Source organism: Bufo bufo, chromosome 2 (assembly GCF_905171765.1).
Source record: "Bufo bufo chromosome 2, aBufBuf1.1, whole genome shotgun sequence".
NCBI classification, from domain to species: domain Eukaryota; kingdom Metazoa; phylum Chordata; class Amphibia; order Anura; family Bufonidae; genus Bufo; species Bufo bufo.
Genome location: NC_053390.1, coordinates 505,198,813 through 505,219,890, shown reverse-complemented (window position 1 = coordinate 505,219,890; position 21,078 = coordinate 505,198,813). Strand labels below are relative to the sequence as shown.

The 21,078-nt window shown below is 40.2% G+C and overlaps 1 protein-coding gene across 4 annotated transcripts in view; it reads left to right on the top strand.

The window, feature by feature from the left end:
* SPPL2B (signal peptide peptidase like 2B) overlaps window positions 1-21,078 on the top strand; it is a 59,750-nt gene that overhangs the window by 31,956 nt on the left and 6,716 nt on the right. For all 4 annotated transcript variants that reach the window (XM_040417831.1, XM_040417830.1, XM_040417832.1 and 1 more), the window contains exons 7-13: window positions 3,771-3,867; window positions 3,965-4,081; window positions 4,165-4,246; window positions 5,592-5,666; window positions 5,759-5,821; window positions 13,595-13,694; window positions 18,329-18,406. In XM_040417831.1, coding sequence (XP_040273765.1) covers window positions 3,771-3,867; window positions 3,965-4,081; window positions 4,165-4,246; window positions 5,592-5,666; window positions 5,759-5,821; window positions 13,595-13,694; window positions 18,329-18,406 — 612 coding nt within the window. The remainder of the gene's footprint in view (window positions 1-3,770; window positions 3,868-3,964; window positions 4,082-4,164; window positions 4,247-5,591; window positions 5,667-5,758; window positions 5,822-13,594; window positions 13,695-18,328; window positions 18,407-21,078) is intronic.

Sequence of the window (21,078 nt, the reverse complement as noted above, 5' to 3'; positions counted from 1 at the left end):
CTGTGTGACACAGTGCAGTGGTGGCTGGAAGAAGAGCTGATGGGGGACCGATCTGAGGCTGATGGGGGGCTGATGACTGTTCGATCTCAGGTATGATGAAGCTTGAGGATCTGATAACAGTCTGATCTGAAGTATAATGGAGCTTTGGGGTCTGATCTGAGGTCTGATGAAGAATGGGGGTTTGTTTTTGGGGTCTGATCTTAGGTCTGATGGAGCTTGAGGGCCTGATGACAGTCTGATCTGAGGTATGTTGGAGCTTTGCGGTCTGTGTTTGGGGTCTGATCTGACTGCTGATGAGAATTATTTTTTTCTTATTTTCCTCCTCCAAATCCTAGTTGCGTCTTATAGTCTGAAAAATACTGTACAATGCATTCAGAAACTTTTCAGACCTCACGTTATTCACATTTTGTTATGTTTCGACTTTATGCTAAAAAACAAAACAAAAAAAAAAGGTTTTCCATAATCTGCACTAAATATCCCATAATGAGAAGGTGAAAACAGAATTTTAGAAATGTTTGCAAATTTATTAAAAAGGAAAAACTCAAATTTCGCAGGGACGTAAGTAGTCGGACCCTCTGATGACACTTGAAATTTAGGTCTGGGGGCCTCCTATTTCTTTTGATCATCTTTGAGATGTTTCTACACCTTGATGGAAGTCCACCTGTAGTAAATTCAGTTGACTGGACATGATTTGAAAAGACACAGCCCTGTCTATATATGTCTATATATGGTGTCACAGCTGACAATGCATATCGGAGCAACAACCAAGCTATAGGGATCATAGAACTGCCTTTAGAGCTCAGAGACAGGATTGTGTGGAGGCACAGATCTGGAGAAGGGTACATGACTCCTAAAAGGAACCTGTCAGGTTGAGCATAGTGTTTGAGCTGCAGGCGGCATGTGTTAGAGCAGGAGGAGCTGAGCAGAACTTGATTACCGTAATTTAAATTCCTGTGCAGCTCATTTTGGGTTTGGAAGTCAAGCAGACAGTCCTATCAGTGATTGTGCGTACAGATATAGTTGTCAATCACTGATAGGACTGCCTCCTTGACTTCAACTCCCTGAATGAGCAGGAATTTAAATGAATAAATTATACGTTTTACTGACAAAACTATATATCAATCTTCCCATCTTTTCCTGCTCTATAACATGCTGCTGTCTACAGCTCAAACACCATGCTGCCAAAGATGCTTCAACTTCAACTGAGTAAAAGATCTAAATACGTATGTCAATGTAAAATTAGTTTTTGATTTTCAAGAAATTATCAAAGATTTGAGTACAGATTGGTGGGAAAACGAAAATTTTAATTTTAGCACAAGGCTGAAACATAACAAAATGTGAAAAAAGTTAAAGCTCGGAAGACTGAATGAATGAATTATACCAGGTTTAGGGAGTTAGAATTTTAATTGTGATTACAGTTTGCATACGGGGTGGAAAATTTACATACCTGTAAGAAACATGTTTAACTACTATATAATACATATAATCCACCCTTTTGAGCATAGATGATCACTTGGTAAAAGGATTGAATGTAGATTTGTGGTATGAACTCCTCACATCTTACGTTCTTTTTGTAGAGTGTTTATTATTTGCATAACAGCTCTCCTAGAGTATGCATTTTTGTTCCAAATATGTATTTTGTGCAGTGTATGCTGGGAAGTTGCATGAAGTTTTTTTTTTCTTCACTAATATTTGTGCAATTTTTAAGAAAAAGTACATTTTGATACAAAGTTGGTGCCTATGTGTATGAAGTGCTGAATGGCATTTTGGCAACAGGCCAGGTGTCTACTTTCAGAATATATATGGGGAGGGGGAGGCCTATTTGAATTTTTTTCTATCATAATTTAGGTTTTAGGAGTATATGTCAAATGTGTGGACATTGCGCTGGCTATCAGAGATGCCAAATGTCCAACACCCCTGACCATGAAAAGGTTAATGGTGCCTTTGAACATAGAAACATAGAATGTGTCGGCAAATAAGAACCATTTGGCCCATCTAGTCTGCCCAATATACTAAATACTATGGATAGCCCCTGGCCCTATCTTATATGAAGGATGGCCTTATGCCTATCCCATGCATGCTTAAACTCCTCCAGTGTATTTGCAGCTACCACTTCTGCAGGAAGGCTATTCCATGCATCCACTACTCTCTCAGTAAAGTAATACTTCCTGATATTACTTTTAAACCTTTGCCCCTCTAATTTAAAACTATGTCCTCTTGTAGCAATTTTTATTCTTTAAAATATTCTCTCCTCTTTTACCTTGTTGATTCCCTTTATGTATTCAAAAGTTTCTATCATATCCCCTCTATCTCGTCTTTCTTCCAAGCTATACATGTTAAGGTCCTTTAATCTTTCCTGGTAAGTTTTATCCTGCAATCCATGTACTAGTTTAGTAGCTCTTCTTTGAACTCTCTCCAAAGTATCAATATCCTTCTGGAGATATGGTCTCCAGTACTGCGCACAATACTCCAAATGAGGTCTCACTAGTGCTCTGTAGAGCGGCATGAGCACCTCCCTCTTTCTACTGGTAATTCCTCTCCCTATACACCCAAGCATTCTGCTAGCATTTCCTGCTGCTTTATGACATTGTCTGCCTACCTTTTAAGTCTTCTGAAATAATGACCCCTAAATCCCTTTCCTCAGATACTGAGGTTAGGACTGTATCACTGATTTTATATTCTGCTCTTGGGTTTTTACGCCCCAGGTGCATTATTTTGCACTTATCCACATTAAATTTTAGTTGCCAGATCTTTGACCATTCCTCTAGTTTTCCTAAATCCTTTTCCATTTGGTGTATCCCTCCAGGAACATCAACCCTGTTACAAATCTTTGTGTCATCAGCAAAAAAGACACACCTTACCATCGAGGCCTTCTGCAATTTCGCTGATAAAGATATTAAACAATATGGGTCCCAGAACAGATCCCTGAGGTACCCCACTGGTAACAAGACCTTGGTCTGAATATACTCCATTGACTACAACCCTCTGTTGCCTGTCCCTCAGCCACTGCCTAATCCATTCAACAATATGGGAGTCCAAGCCCAAAGACTGCAATTTATTGATAAGCCTTCTGTGTGGGACAGTATTGAAAGCCTTACTGAAGTCTAGATAAGCGATGTCTACTGCACCTCCGCCATCTATTGTTTTAGTCACCCAATCAAAAAAATCAATAAGATTAGTTTGACATGATCTCCCTGAAGTAAATTCATGCTGTTTTTCATCTTTCAATCCATGGGATTTTAGATGTTCCACAATCCTCTCCATAAGTATGGTTTCCATTAATTTCCCCACTATTGATGTCAGGCTTACTGGCCTATAGTTGCCCGATTCCTCCCTACTACCTTTCTTGTGAATCGGCACAACATTTGCTAATTTCCAATCTTCTGGGACGACTCCTGTTGCCAGTGATTGGTTAAATAAATCTGTTAATGGTTTTGCTAGTTCACCGCTGAGCTCTTTTAATAGCTTTTGGGTGTATCCCATCAGGCCCCTGTGACTTATTTGTATTGATTTTAGACAGCTGACTTAGGACCTCTTCCTTTGTAAAGACACATGCATCAAAAGATTCATTAGTCTTCTTTCCTAACTGAGGTCCATTTCCTTCATTTTCCTTCGTAAAGACTGAACAGAAGTAATCATTGAGGCAGTCAGCTAGTTCTTTATTTTCTTCCATATACCTTCCTTCTTTTGTTTTTAATTTTGTAATTCCTTGTTTTAGTTTCCTTTTTTCATTTATGTATCTTTGCTTCTCTTCTTCCTTTTATACACAGTTTATATAATCATTGGAATATTCTGCTTGGCTGCATCAATTGGGCTGTACAGCTGCCTTTCTCCATTTGTCCGAATGATTCCGTATGGGAAGTGCAGGTGAGTACATGTAGTGTTTTATTATGTACTATAAAGCGAGGGAAAATCTGAATAGATGTGAATGTGTATATTGTACTTTCATTCCTCTCCTTATTAGAGTACCAGAAAATAATCTGCCTTACTTCCGTAATCGCCCACCTGTCTGGAAACTCCTTCTAGCAAGCTTCTGTATTGCTGTCAGTGTGTTATGGGGAGTGTATAGAAATGAAGACCAGTAAGTATTGGATAACACCTAAGGGAAATGTCTGGAAGACCACCATGATGCTCTTCCTAGTACACCTGTTTAATTTCTTTCAGATGGGCTTGGATACTCCAGGATATTCTTGGCATAGCTTTTTGTCTCTACATGTTGAAGGCAATTCGCCTGCCCACATTTAAGGTAGGTATCTTGATTTAAATTAAAGTGTAAAGGTGGGTTCACATCAGGTTTTATGCCTCCGTTTGAGATACACATTAGAAAAAAAGGATACAAAAACGCAGAATATCATGTTCTTGTATCCTGCACAGTCCGGTAAAAAAATAACTCTATGGGGAACGGATGTCACTGTATGGCATCAGTCTGAGGCATCCGTTTAAATGTATACTTTTTTTGTATACATTAAGCGGACAGGAAATGCGTGATGTGAACCCACCCTAACTCTGCATTGCATACGGCCATCGTAACTCTGTAGCTTCATGGTTGTCTAGTGAGGTGTTTGTGATGGCTACTTCACTAGGGGCAATGTATATTGTAAGTAGTGCTAAAAAAGGAATTTATACTTGCCCATCATGCTACCCATAATGATAATTTTTACAGCGACACTACAATTATTGGAAAATAATGATAAACTCAGATCATGTGATGGTCATACAGGTTCATGGTTTAGGTGTCCATCACATGAGCAGGACTTCTTTTTTTTTTTTTACAATTTATTGAGGAATTTATAAAGATCGATTCATACCCTGTCTCACTAAAAATATCTATAGTGCTGAAACATGGACTACTGGGCAAAGCCACAGCTGGCACTTTGTGGGGTTTTGACAGGCTTCCAGACATTTCCGGTTGGAAGTTCAAAAAATTTGTTGAAGTGCTACACTGTCACTTACTATTATATCTATTACGCTTTTGGGTTTGGATGTAAAAAACAGTTGACTGTAAGTTCAGCGCCTATATGGCTCTTATTATTTTTTAGCATGGCTTATTTTTTTTATGTCCTCTCTCTGGTTCACAGTGGAGTATAAGCCTTCCTACAGCTGATTAAGGGCCCTATTAGATGGCGACTATTGAGGCAGGACGAGTGCTGAGGGATGATAAACACATCCATCGCTTCTACTGCAGTCCTTCCTCCCTCTTTCGGTTCTTTTGATTATTGTTAGGACATCCCTGATTACACAGGGCTACCCGGTGATCGGTAATCTTTCACTCTGATGAAAGATACAAATCAACATTTGCTCGCTCAACGGGTAAACAGCTTGATTTTATACTGACCAGTTATCGGGAACGAGCTTCCCTGTAAACTTTTGTATTCACGATAATTGGCTTGAAAATCACTTGGTCTAATAGCGCTTTTAGTGTACTCCTATGTTTCTGTATTTCTCATTCTGTATACCCCATCCATTTGTGAATGAGAAGCATCCTTGTTCGAGATTGGTAAGGGTTCCAGCAATGAGTCCCCTACTGACCATAAGTATATGAGCGGAAAAGCCTTTAAATAGTTTTTCTAATTTTCAATGTTTTCTTTCAGAGCTGCACACTACTCTTGCTTGTTCTCTTTGTATATGATGTCTTCTTCGTGTTTATCACACCATTTTTTACAAAGGTATGCATTTTAATATGCTTTGATGTCATTCTTTGCAGTAGCATGGCTCCACAGCTAATGGCCATCATTTCAAAACACTTTTCTTTCTACAGAGTGGTGAGAGTATCATGGTTGAAGTGGCTGCAGGTCCATCAGATTCATATACTCAGGAAAAGGTAAAAGGTGGCATTTGTTTTTTATGCTTTCAGATATTTTCTAGCTTTTCATGCTGGTGCTGCATTCACTATAGTGCAAAAGCTGATGGAGAGCAGGCATGACTGGACCAAGGCTCCTTAGATCAGCCGTAAATGGAAGAATTGGTTAGTAGCAGAACCATAGGAAGCAATGCACCTCACACTGGAAGGGAATAAGAATAGATCACCGTTTAGATTGCAAGCTCCTAGGGGCAGGATCCTTTCTCTTTTGTCACCTTGTCATGTATATTGATTACCTGCTTGACATTTTTTAATGAAGTAAATGCTAATTTACTTCCTGATTGTTAAAGAAACATCATGTCCCTATATAAATATAGATTTTTATTCAGACAGTGTTCTCATCACATGTTAGCTTTGTCTGACATAGACATTTCTGGCCTCAAAAGTGAACAGACATTTACTGTAATGATCACACATGTTTCCATGGGACAAATGGGACAAAAATGCCTTTTTGATATTGGGGAACCACAAGAAAAGCTGTAGGTAAAATTTTATTGTTTTCCCTGCACCTTTTTTGGTGTTAAAACTGGGCACAGAGGGCCAAAATGTCCTCCTAATATACTTATATTGCCTAATACAAAGTCTAAACAAACATCATGATCCGGAGTGCAGAGCTGATCTTTGAGTAGTAGGACACAAAATGCAGTCTTTTCCAGCACCAGGGATTCAAACATGCAAAACCTTTTCAGAAGGTTGCTAACAGGATTTTTTATATATCCACAGACAAAATGGGGTTTTAAGTGACTGGTCCCCTGTAGACTGGAAGTGTGATGTTTCTACAGGGGACCAGAAGCAGTGGGGTCGGTACCTTCGGTGCTGGATAGAGTGCCAGAGGATTGGTCAGCCGTTTTTTTTCTTTCTTTCTTTAGTCTGAGCACTTTTGGGCAGCCATACTAGAGCCGGACGCGCGGCCCCTCATCATCAGCAGGGGCTGCGTTTGCTTTACACGTGCCTGCATAACATCTTGATATACGCGATCTCTCGTCACCGGTGAGATTCGCGTCCTTTCTCCACGTGCTAACTCTCATTGACACGCGACCTCATAACATCTAAGGGGGCCGCGGTAGACTTGTTCTATTCACATCAGAAATGGTTACATTCTGACACATTGTGTGCTGTTAGTAATGAAACAGTGTCAGGTGTTGTCTTGACATTCCACAATGATGGTTCTAATGTATTGCTGATCGCATCTGAGGCTCCTGATGATCCAGCACTGACTGGAGAAACGCATAGGGCAAAACAGATAGAATCAATCAAGCGACAATAAGAGTGCCAAAAGTTATATTGATTTAACGTCAGAAAGAAACACACTTCACTGATGCACTTAGTTCATTGCCCGCAATAGATCTGTGATAGCAGTCAATAAAGTGAACCTAGGCACTTTCTGCGCAACATGACAGATCTACAATAGGGCTTGATTACATTTCCAAGGCTTTAGACCAGGCATGTCCAAACTGCGGCCCTCCAGCTGTTCCAAAACTACAACTCCCAGCATGCTATGTTTAACACTATTTAATAACATTTATAGCATGTGATACAGTAAAATTGAAATACATAAATACATAGATACATGAGATGCTCTCAGAAATAAAAAATATAGTAAAATAGATTAAAATATATTGAAATAAAATATGTTTAAATAAACTGGATGGGATTGTAAGTCCAAGTATTATCTATTAGTATGCTTATGAGGTAGTTTTCGGTATATTGTGGCTTTTACGCAGTCTTAAAGTAATAAATAAAAAAAAAGGGATGAAAAAGCGTATGCAATAAAACGCATAGATGGTAATAAAAGTGCATGAGATTAAAAAGCGCATATAATGGTATTACAGCGCATAGATAGTCTCTCTGTAGTATTCCGACATATGATGCAGTTTTAGATGTCTACTCACTGTTTCGAGCTGGCTCTTGTTACTGTGGCGTCCCACGTGTAAGTGCTCTGTGCTCTTGATGTAATTCAGATCGTTTGGCGGATGCGATAAATTTTTTTTTTTGATTTTACGAATTTTCGATAGTTTATATTTCGCAATGGAGTTGAACCAGGCGTTGTATCGGTCCACAGCTATTTTGTGCTGCATGCTCCAAGCGTCATGAAGATGATATCTACAGAGGACATTTAAGTGTAGCAGTCCTTGTTAGAATTTTCATGTAAATCGCATGGCCATGCTCCAAGGACTTTTGCGAGTGAATATTTCTCAGCTTTCCCAGACGCGTTTCGAAGTAATCACTACTTCTTCCTCAGTGGGTTCACTCACAATGGTAGATCTCATGCTTTTATACCCAATATCATCAGATAAAAATGTCAAATCGAAACTCAGTAGTGGATTTTTTGATCTTTCGGTCCTAGTTCTCCATATTGCGTTTTTCATGCGATTAAATGTCTCTTCAAAGGAGGAATGCGATTTTTATGCGTTTTTTCGTCTGCAGTTTTCTCTTATTGCATAATATATGTCTTGTTCCGAATTTACCACTACAAAAATAAGGAATATGAAATATACCTAAAAACTCATAACATATAGAGTAGAGGAAGTAAAAATCATTGTTAAAATCGTAGAACATTACTATCTTTATAGATATGCAATTATCTTGATAGATAATTGGGCAGACTAGATGGGCCAAATGGTTCTTATCTGCCGACACATTCTATATGGAGACCTAGGACCGAAAGATCGAAAAATCCACTCCTGAGTTTCGATTTGACATTTTTATCTGATGATATTGGGTATAAAAGCATGAGATCTACCATTGTGAGTGAATCGAAAATTTGTAAAATCAAAAAAAAAATTGTATCCGACAAACGATCTGAATTACATCAAGAGCACAGAGCACTTACACGTGGGACGCCACAGTAACAAGAGCCAGCTCGAAACAGTGAGTAGACATCTAAAACTGCATCATATGTCGGAATACTACAGAGAGACTATCTATGCGCTGTAATACCATTATATGCGCTTTTTAATCTCATGCACTTTTATTACCATCTATGCGTTTTATTGCATATGCTTTTTCATCCCTTTTTTTATTTTCATTACTTTAAGGCTCCATTCACACGTCCGTGGTGTGTTGCGGACCCGCAAATTGCGGATCCGCAACACACCCGCCCGGCACCCCTATAGAAATGCCTATTCTTGTCCGCAAGCTGCGGACAAGAATAGGACATGTTCTATCTTTTGCGGAGCTGCGGACCTGAAGATCGGGGCCGCGCTCCGCAAATGCGGATGCTGACAGCACACTGTGTGCTGTCTGCATCCATTCCGTCCCCATAGAAAATGAATGGGTCCGCACCCGTTCCGCAAAATTGCGGAACGGATGCGGACCCATTTTGCTGACGTGTGAATGGAGCCTAAGACTGAGTTAAAGCCACAATATACCGAAAACTACCTCAGGAGGATACTAATAGATAATACTTGGACTTACAATCCCATCCAGTTTATTTAAACATATTTTATTTCAATATATTTTAATCTATTTTACTATATTTTTTTATTTTTGAGAGCATCTCATGTATCTATGTATTTCCATTTTACTGTATCACATGCTATAAATGTTATTAAATAGTGTTAAACATATGTTATAGTTGTCTCACAATACTCCCATTGTAAGAGTGCCGGTCGTTCCTTCTTTTTACTGATCTGCTTTTGAATAGGGTGATTCAAATCAGACCAGAGCACCTGACCCAGATTACAAGTAGTGAGCCGTCTGAACTTTTCTATACAGTCTTAGGATATAGTTCAAAAATATTCCCAGAACAAAGGTTCAGCCCGGAAATAGAATTTTCTACCTCTAGGTTTTATACAGTAGCCTACCTGGGACTACTATATTCAGGTCCTAGATTGCTTTATTTACACTAGGGGACCTATTACTCTAGACTGGTTAATGCCTGGGATACAAGGGGCACTTTACCCGTTTGAAGGTTTTAACATGCGAAAGAGTATTTAAACTAGGAAGGGGGGGCAAAAGAGTGAAAATAAAAGAGTCCAATTGCCCCCCGAAACAATGCCAGAACAGGTCAGAAGCACAGAGGTTAAGAAATGATAAGCTCAGAGTCCTGTCTACAAATGCTCGCAGTTTAGGTAAAAAAATCAATGAACTTGGGTCAATAATGGCATCTGAGAATGTAGATTTAGTGGCTGTTACGGAGACATGGTTTAATGAAAGAAATTACTGGGACATAACCATACCAGGGTACTCTTTATACAGAAGAGACAGAGAAGGAAAGAAAGGAGGAGGAGTGGCCCTGTATGTGAAAGATAGCATTAAATCTAACCTAATACAAGTTGGTGAGGCCAACATAGAGTCAGTTTGGGTTACGCTGCAGTTTGCTAACCATGCAGTAACTCGTGTAGGTGTGATATATAGACCACCTGGTCAAGTTAAAGAACTAGATGATCTACTAGTTGAAGAAATAGCTAAAATGACAATGAAAGGAGAAGTTATCATTATGGGAGATTTCAATCTTCCAGATATAAACTGGAAAACCAAAATAGCAAGTTCTACCAGGAGTACAGATATTCTAAATTCCCTACTGGGGTTATCTCTACAACAAGTGGTTGAGGAGCCAACCCGGAGGGAGGCCATTTTGGATTTGGTATTCACAAATGGGGATTCAGTATATGATGTCATTGTAGGCGAAACCTTGGGATCTAGTGATCACCAGTCAGTGTGGTTTAATATAAGAACTGTGAAAGAGTCCCACCACACAAAAACAAAAGTTTTAGATTTTAGAAAAACGGACTTTTCAAAAATGAAATTAGTCATAAATGAGTCCTTATCAGACTGGAACGGATTACATGGAGTCCAGGAGAAATGGGACTACTTAAAAGGTGCATTATTGAAGGCAACAGAAAATTGCATTAGACTTGTCAGTAAAAGCAAAAAAAGGAGGAGACCACTGTGGTACTCAGCAGAAGTGGCCCAAATCATTAAAAATAAAAAGCTAGCATTTTGTAATTATAAAAAAACCCAGAGCAATGAAGATAAGGAAATCTACAAGATTAGGCAGAGAGAGGCCAAGCAAGTTATAAGAACTTCTAAAGCGCAGGCAGAAGAAAAACTAGCTCAGTCTATGAAAAAAGGGGATAAGACATTCTTCAGATATATAAATGAAAAAAGGAAATTAAAACAAGGAATAACTAAATTAAAAACAAAGGACGGAAGGTATGTAGAAGAGAATAAAGGGTTAGCCGACTGCCTTAATGAATACTTCTGTTCAGTTTTTACAAAAGAAAAAGGAGAAGGACCTCCACTAGAAAGAATGACTAATAAATCGTTGGATGCATGTATCTTTACAGAGGAAGATGTTCTAAGTTTGCTGTCTAAGGTGAAGACAAATAAGTCACAGGGGCCTGATGAGATACACCCAAAATTATTAAAAGAGCTTAGTGGTGAGCTGGCAAAACCGTTAACAGATTTATTTAACCAATCATTAGTAACAGGAGTCGTCCCGGAAGATTGGAAATTGGCAAATGTCGTGCCCATTCACAAGAAAGGTAGTAGGGAGGAATTGAGCAACTATAGACCAGTGAGTCTGACATCAATAGTAGGCAAATTAATGGAAACCCTATTAAAGGATAGGATTGTGGAACATCTAAAATCCCATGGATTGCAAGATGAAAAACAACATGGGTTTACTTCAGGGAGATCATGTCAAACAAATCTTATAGATTTTTTTGATTGGGTGAATAAAATAATAGACGGTGGAGGTGCAGTAGACATCGCATATCTAGATTTTAGTAAGGCTTTTGACACTGTCCCACATAGAAGACTTATCAATAAACTGCAGTCATTGAGCATGGACTCCCATATTGTTGAGTGGATTAGGCAGTGGCTGAGTGACAGACAACAGAGGGTTGTAGTCAATGGAGAACATTCAAAACAAGGTCATGTTACCAGTGGGGTTCCACAGGGATCTGTACTGGGACCAATTTTGTTTAATATCTTCATAAGTGATATTGCAAAAGGCCTCGATGGTAAGGTTTGTCTTTTTACTGATGACACAAAGATATGTAACAGGGTTGATGTTCCTGGAGGGAAACGCCAAATGGAAAAGGATTTAGGAAAACTAGAAGAATGGTCAGAACTCTGGAAACTGAAATTTAATGTGGATAAGTGCAAAATAATGCACCTGGGGCGTAAAAACCCAAGGGCAGAATATAGAATATTTGACACAGTCCTGACCTCAGTATCTGAGGAAAGGGATTTAGGAGTAATTATTTCAGAAGACTTAAAGGTGGGAAGACAATGTAATAGAGCAGCACGAAATGCCAGCAGAATGCTTGGATGTATAGGGAGAGGTATAAGCAGTAGAAAGAGTGAAGTGCTTATGCCGCTGTACAGAACACTGGTGAGACCTCACTTGGAGTATTGTGCGCAGTACTGGAGGCCATATCTCCAGAAGGATATAGATACTCTAGAGAGAGTTCAGAGAAGGGCTACTAAACTAGTACATGGATTGCAGGATAAAACTTACCAGGAAAGGTTAAAGGACCTTAATATGTATAGCTTGGAAGAAAGAAGAGACAGAGGGGATATGATAGAAACTTTTAAATACATAAAGGGAATCAACTCGGTAAAAGAGGAGAGCATATTTAAAATAAGAAAAACTACCACAAGAGGACACAGTTTTAAATTAGAGGGGCAAAGGTTTAAAAGTAATATAAGGACGTATTACTTTACTGAGAGAGTAGTGGATGCATGGAATAGCCTTCCTGCAGAAGTGGTAGCTGCAAATACAGTGAAGGGGTTTAAGCATGCATGGGATAGGCATAAGGCCATCCTTCATATAAGATAAGGGCCGGGGGCTATCCATAGTATTCAGTATATTGGGCAGACTAGATGGGCCAAATGGTTCTTATGTGCCGACACATTCTATGTTTCTATTAATAAAGATTTATTGTTTTATATTGTAGTATCCATACAGGCAGTGATTTATTTTTATTTTTTTTAGCACTTTTGGGCCATAACTGAAATAATTGAGTGGTCAGACAGCCCCTTTAAAGGGTTGTCCTGCTTTGAAACTATTTTGGGTAGCACTCCCTCCCCATCGGACATGTGGAGGGAAGCATACTTACCTGCTGTCTGGCTCACTTTTGGAGTGAACGAGGGTCACATGCACTGCTGCAGCCAATGACGACACTGGAATACGCGAGATGTAGGTAAGTGTGCTTTCCTGCACAGGTCCACTGGAGAGGGTGGACTGCCCAAAATTGTTTCAAAGATAAACAACCCCTTTAAGGCAAAACACTGGCCTATTTTTTCATGCAAAATTGTTACCCTGGAGTGATTGTATTTTTGAAAAATCCAGGAAAATTATCTTTTTTCAACCTTACCAGCTACATAACTAAGTGACCCTCTACATGGGCCAAGGATTGGGCCAGTTATCAGGAAAGAAAAGCTTATGTAACTGACCTGCCAATCATCTGAGAAATGAGCAAACACCAGGGTATCATATCATCGCATCTTCCATGCAGCCCCAAAAATAATTGTTTGTCTGCAGTACATCTCCCTGTGTGAACCGGGATGTGCTGGCGCCAAAAAATGAATTTATATGGGGATGTAAAGTCGTAGTAACAATCGGTCGTCCCCATACAAAAATGATGATTACTGCATGTAAATGCATGTATGAAGAGGGCAATGATCAGGAACGAAAAACCTTTACTCGTTCCCAGTCATTTGCCACTCAAGTATATGATCAGATGCCACTCCTTGTTTGACAATATACCACTTCTTTTCCAGCTTCCAATGGTCCTGAAAGTGCCAAGATTAAACGCTTCACCATTGGCCCTCTGTGACAGGCCATTCTCTCTTCTGGGTTTTGGAGACATATTAGTGCCAGGTATGAATATGGCTTAGTTCATACTTTTAAAGGGTAGCTGTCATTTAATTTTTTGTAATATACAGGGACAATGAATATAAGTGTGTTTTGTAATATACTTTATTAGGGACTTATGTTAACTTTTATTAGAAAACTGCTTGTAAAGTGTTCCCTTAGCAACTGAATATCTTCTGAAGACAGCTACTTGTAAGATGCAGAGTTTTCAGACTACTTTCATCTCCCTTCCTTAGCCACTGCTTTCTTGCATGTCTAATATATGTTACTAAAAACATATTATTTGGCAAGTTTCCCTGAATATTTGATCTGCTGCTGTCGCTGATTGCTGGTAGCATTGCTCCCCTCTATTTTTCCTGATTAACACCGGGAAGATAGAGAGGAGTAGGGCTGCAGCGATCAGCACGGACTGTAGGGCTACATGCGCACGAACATTGTTTGTTTCTGTGTCCGTTCTGTTTTTTTTGCAGATAGGATGCGGACCGATTCATTTCAATGGGTCCGCAAAAAATGCTGACAGCACACTGTGTACTATCCGCATCCTTATGTCCGTTCCGTAGCCCCGCAAAAAAAATAGAGCATGTCCTATTCTTGTCCGGTTTAGGCATTGTTACAATTGATCTGCAAAAAATAAAAACGGATGGCATACGGATGTCATCCATTTTTAAAAAAAAATTTTTTTTATGCGGATCCGCAATTTGCAGACTACAAAACACATACAGTCGTGTGCATGTAACCTAAGGATGCAGTGTTCCACTGACAGCCCCACTCTTTTCTATCTTTCCAGCACTAATCAGGGACACACTTGGAACATAGAAGGGAGCGCTGCGTCCAATGATTAGTGCTGACAGTATACACGAAAACTATACACTTACACTTCAGCATACAGAAGACAGTTTTCCTAGCTATGCTCATTGAGAGGGTGGCCAAGGGGACACTTTATTGGCAGTTTTCTAATAAAAGTTAACATAATTCCGTAACAAAGCATTTGACACTGTACCACATAAAAGGTTAGTATATAAAATGAGAATGCTCGGACTGGGAGAAAACGTCTGTATGTGGGTAAGTAACTGGCTCAACGATAGAAAACAAAGGGTGGTTATTAACGGTACACACTCAGATTGGGTCACTGTCACTAGTGGGGTACCACAGGGGTCAGTATTGGGCCCTGTTTTCTTCAATATATTTATTAATGATCTTGTAGAAGACTTACACAGTAGAATATAAATTTTTGCAGATGACACTAAACTGTGTAAAGCAGGGCTTGACAAATTTCCTTGGAATCTAGTAGCCAGCTAAAAAAGTTAGGAGCCCCCCTCCCCGAGATTTCAATTATTGGTGGGCAGTGCGCCCCCCCCCCCCACCGGTATTAAAATCATTGGTAGGCAGGGTCCCCCCCCCCCCTCAGTATTAAAATCATTGGTTGGCAGTGCGCCCTCTCCCCCCCCAGTATTAAAATCATTCGTGGGCAGTGCGCCCTCCCCCCCATCTTGGTGGCAGCGGCAGTTCCAATCGGAGTCCCAGCAGTGTAATGCTGGGGCTCCGATCGGTTACGAGGACGCTACTGAAGTCCTGGCTGCCATGGTCAGTTATTCTGCAGCAATATACTTACTTGCGCTGTTGCCGCCCGACGCTCCTTCTTCTTGTAACTCACAGGTCTGTGCGGCGCATTGCTTATGCTTATAGCAATGCGCCGCATAGACCTGTGACGAGTTACAAGAAGAAGGAGCGCCGGGCGGCCACAGCGCATGTAAGTATATTGCTGCAGAGTAACTGGCCATGGCAGCCAGGACTTCAGTAGTGTCCTAGCTGCCATGGTAACCGATCGGAGCCCCAGCATTACACTACTAGGACTCAGATCGGAACTGCCGCTGCCACCAATGATGGGGGGAGGCCGCCCCCTATCGTATCGCCACAGTTCTGAGAAGGAGACGCGCCGCAGCGATGAGGAGCCTGAGCCAGTAGCGGTCCTCTTCACTGTAGTCTGGGGCGGGAAGCGTGAGGGGCGGGCCTAGTAGACACCGACTCCTGCATGACGCCGCGTCTACTCTAAACTTAAAGTGCTACTGCGCCTGGCTGCTGGTGTGCTGGGCCTAATTAACACGGAAGAGGACAGTATACTGCTACAAATGGATCTGGATAGATTGGAGGCTTGGGCAGAGAAGTGGCAGATGAGGTTTAACACTGACAAATGTAAGGTCATGTACATACTAAATGGTAAAACACTGGGTAACACTGACATAGAAAAAGACTTTTATAAAAGAGTTTTATAGAAACCGGTGTCGGGCAGCTGCTGCCGAGGCCAGTAAGATTATGGGGTGCATCAAAAGGGGCATAGATGCCCGTGATGAGAACATAGTCCTACCACTTTACATATCACTAGTCAGACCACACATGGAGTACTGTGTACAGTTCTGGGCTCCTGTGAACAAGGCAGATATAGCAGAGCTGGAGAGGGTACAGAGGAAGGCAACTAAAGTAATAACTAGAATAGGTGGACTACAGTAGCCAGAAAGATTATCAAAATTAAGGTTATTCACTTTAGAAAAAAGACGACTAAGGAGAAATCTAATGACGAGGGGACATCCTCTGCGTCTGGAGGAAAGAAGGTTTGTACAAACATAGAAGAGGATTCTTTACGGTAAGAGCAGTGAGACTATGGAACTCTCTGCCTGAGAAGTTGGTGATGGGGCGTTCACTAAAAGAGTTCAAGAGGGGCCTGGATGTATTTCTGGAGTCGGGAAGGAATTTTTTCCCCCCTAAAGTGAGGAAAATTGGCTTCTACCTCATGAGGGTTTTTTGCCTTCCTGTGGATCAACTTTTCAGGATAACAGGCCGAACTGGATGGACAAATGTGTTTTTTTAGCCTTGCAGACTGTTACTAAAATAACACATTAAAAACTTAAATGAAAGCTGCACAAAGTGAACGGAATCCAATCCTACATAATAATTCTCACCAGTCTTCTAGTTAACCTTGGCTACGTAGTTGTGAGAAATATGAAAACAAAATACTTGGCTCCTTTTTGGCAAGTCTTAGCTTTATTTTTCATTCCTGATTGCATAGAAACTGTAAACCACCTTTTAAAATGGCTATCCTTTTTTCTTTTATATCAATATGCCCACAGTGCCCAGACTTATAAGAAGTCAGGCAGCCTCAGACGCTGTGAGCTGTCTGCGACCGAGGCTACCTGACTGCAGACACAACCCACAAACCTGTGGGTTGAAACTGGGCTAGGATCACGTGCCACATATACAGCATGTGATTCTGGAATAGGAACTTAAAGTACCCCTGGAAAAAAAAAAACTAAAAGTGGCCCCAATACCATAGTGCAGCACAAAATAACCCCCAACAGAGGTCGCAATAATGCCTGTACAAGTGTCATAGGCGCCAGTTCAGGCCATTTTGCTCCGTGGAAAAACGCTCATGCCTATTTGTATGCAAGGTCTTTTTCTAGTCTGGAGCACTGTATCAGCAGCCAGCCTGGTCTGGCACAAATAAAGACCTGTTCTTCTCCTGAGAAGCTCCGCTCCTGACTGACATCTCCCACACTAGGCGCAGTATTGGGCATGTAGCAGAGCTACATATCAAGCTTTGTTATTGGGAAGGAGGCTGCTGATATGTCAGTTTGGATGCCCTGCCAGGCCATTTGCTGCACCACTGTGGAGGACGCCTGTGCAGTGGCACCTCCATCTTCACCAATCCTGCTAGTGGACTGGATGCCTTATGTGGTAAGCAGCCTCCTGTAAGAGGTGCTGCTGGCAGTGTGGGCACTTGTAGATATATAAGCCCCTGCGTGGGTTGACTGGGTCTGAGGTGAATACACAGCAGGAACTGGAAAGTTTTAGCCAAATAATTGCAGAATAGTCTTGGGAGCACCGTTTATGGCTCTGTAATGGTGGACACTACATAGAGAATCACCATGTCTGACTCTCTAATGGGACCACTGCATATGGAAGCACTGTGTATGGCCGTGTTATGCGGGCACTCTGTTGTGGCGGCAGCGGTCTTATGTTTAGTGTTTAATGTTGGATAAATGTAAAATTGTCTACATTTGCTATTTATGCATGGAAGACATTATAGAGTAGACTGGTAACGGTTTCCATGTATAAATTGCATCCTTATAATGTTTTGTTGGCCTATGTATTATATGCAAATTTTCCCCCCTCCTCAGCTAAAAATACTCCTCAAAATTGTAAGAGGAGTATTTTTACTCTTCTGGAAAAAATTTAGTGCGACCTCTGCACCCCAGCAAAACTAAATACCACAGTGCAGTATAAAATACTGCTCTATTACCATGCCAAGAACGGTGATAGTTTAATTCAGGAGGGGACCTGCGGCTGCTGGCCAAGTTCATAAGTACCTGATTCTCCTACTATTAATTAATGCAGAGAGTGTCAGATCATTGGCCAGTGGCTGTGAGAAGGCCTCGGGTGGCCCTCTGGGACATTTTCCTGTAGGGTCTATGGCCAGTCTGCCCCCTGCTATCTGCACTGCTTTTTCTTATATTCACTTTTATAATCAGCTGACTTTAGATGTAGTGTTTATTTTAATGTCAATTTGCATAAAATATGAATTGTCATGTTATTGTTGTAGCCAAAGATTTTAGGGCATTTTATATAATTTTGCTGTCTTCTTGCAGGTCTCTTAGTGGCTTATTGTCATAGATTTGACATTCTGATTCAGTCTTCAAGGATCTATTTTCTGGCTTGCACTATTGGTATGTATCCCTTGAAATGTGCTTCATTTAAATAAAAACATGCTCTGATTTCTGCTGGGTTTTAGTAAAGTATTTTAGAAACATTTTGTGCCCATTTAATTATTATTAAATGTTATTCTGTCAGCAAAATTACTGATCTTTGGAATTAAAATTTGGGGTTACCCTGTTGCATAATGACATTCTGCTTAATGGGAATCTGTCACCAGTTTTATGATCTTCTAACTAAGGGCAACTAAATAATCTCTGTACATTGCATAATTTCTTTTGGTATTGCTCAGAGATTGCGTAGAATTCTGCAGTATTAAGTAGTGGAAAATGCTCATTCACATCAATGTTCGTGTAATTTAGAATGAAATTTGAAGGCTATGTACACCTTAGGGGGCAATTGTTATAATTGCATTTTACTCAGTTTATTACTGCTTCTGCCTTCTCCTGTGTCGGCAGGAGAGCGCTGTACGAGCGCATGGTGAAGTGAGCAGGAAGCGGCAGAGCCACTTACTCTGTTAGTCCTGCCGGGGGTGTCTGGTGCAGGGGCAGAAGGAGACCCTGATCAGTTCTGCCTGTGTGTCCAGCCCCCACAGGGGGCTGTTTTCCCCTGTAACTGGGGCTCCTGTGGATGCTCCAGTTACAGTGGAAACAGTGAAAAAAAAAAAAAGTCTATATCCTCCAGAGGTCTTTTAATGACCTCCTGGGTGACATATTATGTGCCAAAATAAAATTAAAATATAAGTAAAAAAAATTGCAGTCGCTAACAGAAATAGTCACCATAGTTCTCTCAAACCTATACATGTAATATATGAAAACGATCGTCACAAAATAGGGAACCCATTGCAATAATTAATTTTTTATATTTTTTATACTTATTTAATAAATAAAAAGCTATAATAAAAATTTTTTTTTTAATAATAGCAGTTTTCCTCCAAATGAAACCTAAAAAAATAAAAAAAAATTCTAATAAAAAGTCCTAAGTGTCAAGTAAAAAAAAAAATCGCAAATATTATTTTGGTAGTCAAACAAATAAAAAAGCTACGGTCACTAAACCACCACGTGCACAAAATCGCAAAAAGTTGCCTGGACATTCAGGACTTTTTTTGGGACCGGTCATATAAGGGTTAATCATCATTTAGTGTTTTGTTTTTTTTTTTTTTTTTTTTTTTTTTTCAGATAATTTTTATTAATGTGTATTAAACCTTATCTAGTAACAATGAACATAAAGAATAAGAAAACTACCTCCACCCCCAATAAAATAAAAGATTGCACATCTCTGCAGAAGGTATATCATTAAATGAATAGCAGTACTACTCAGATATCCATAAAGATGGACAGGTAAGAATCCCCCCACCCCACACAGGAGATATCTAGCATGTAAAAATAATACCATCGCCAAGGGAACAGTGCAAATCCCGATTCACAGCAAGTAGAGAATTAGCTACCATAGGGAACCCCATGTGTAGGAGCGTTCTGGCTCTGATCTCAGAAAGTGCCCAAGTTGGTAATCCTGGAGTATCTACACACCTACCCCAAATTGCTCCAAATTTCGATAAGCGATTCCTTTTAAGGTATACTTCTTGCTCCAACCTAATGATGTCATTCATTCTGGAAAGAAATACCTGACCAGTGGAGGGATTGGGGGCAATCCACTTAGCTGCGATAGCTAGTAGCATGGCTTGCAGGTCATTTACCTTGACCCGAGCCATGGTTTCCAAATGCCATAGAAAGTGGAGCATATTTCCCTCTTAATATAAGCAAGTTTTTCATATAGGATCATATGGCTCGTGGCCATTTTCTAGGAATTTGGTGATAGATGACATGCATTTTTCCAAACCGTTGTGATCAATTTTCTAGACATGAGGATAATTCTAGTATTTTGGCACATAATAGCTGACAATGCACTTATCCTTAATATCTGATTGGCATTCTGCTAATCATTTCAGGTGTTCCTGTGCGTATATTTATTTTCACTGACACATTTTGTTTGTGCACAGACGCGCATGTCTGTGGTGCTCTGCATTCCACCGTACGGGACATGCCATAGTGACACGCGGCTTTGTTTGCATATGTCGTCATGTCGTCACATTGGCCGTGATGCAGTGGGGCCTGCATCATCAGGGGGGTATGCTGATTTGCATAGTTCAGTTGAGTTTATGTTCCGATGCCACCCCATAGTTAGTATATATACACCGTCATTTTATTCTTTACATGCCTTCTGACGAGAACAGAGGGTGAAACGTGCATCGAGGTGGTTCTTATCCTGGTTACGCCACATTAAGCATACAACATGTGCCAGGGTATAGTTTATTATATGGATGCAGTTTCTGTTATTAATTTTGAAGGGATTCTGCTATTGCACATTTCATTGTATGATTTATATGTTGAATTCTTACTGACTTGTATGATGTTCATATTTGTCATCTTCCATCCTGTTGCATTTTACATGGAATTATTGCATATATGTCCTCTCTGTTTAGTTACTAGGTGGTGACATGTTATAACTGGTATCGTCCCACCTTATTTATTATATATATATATATATATATTGCCGCTGGTGACACCAGGGTGCCTTTTTATGGGGTTTTGTTTCCCTTTTTTCAGCAGTATACGTATGTTTTATTTTATAATAATATTCAATAAGTCTTGTAAGTCATAAGTTTGCCTGTGATGAGTAGTGCCAA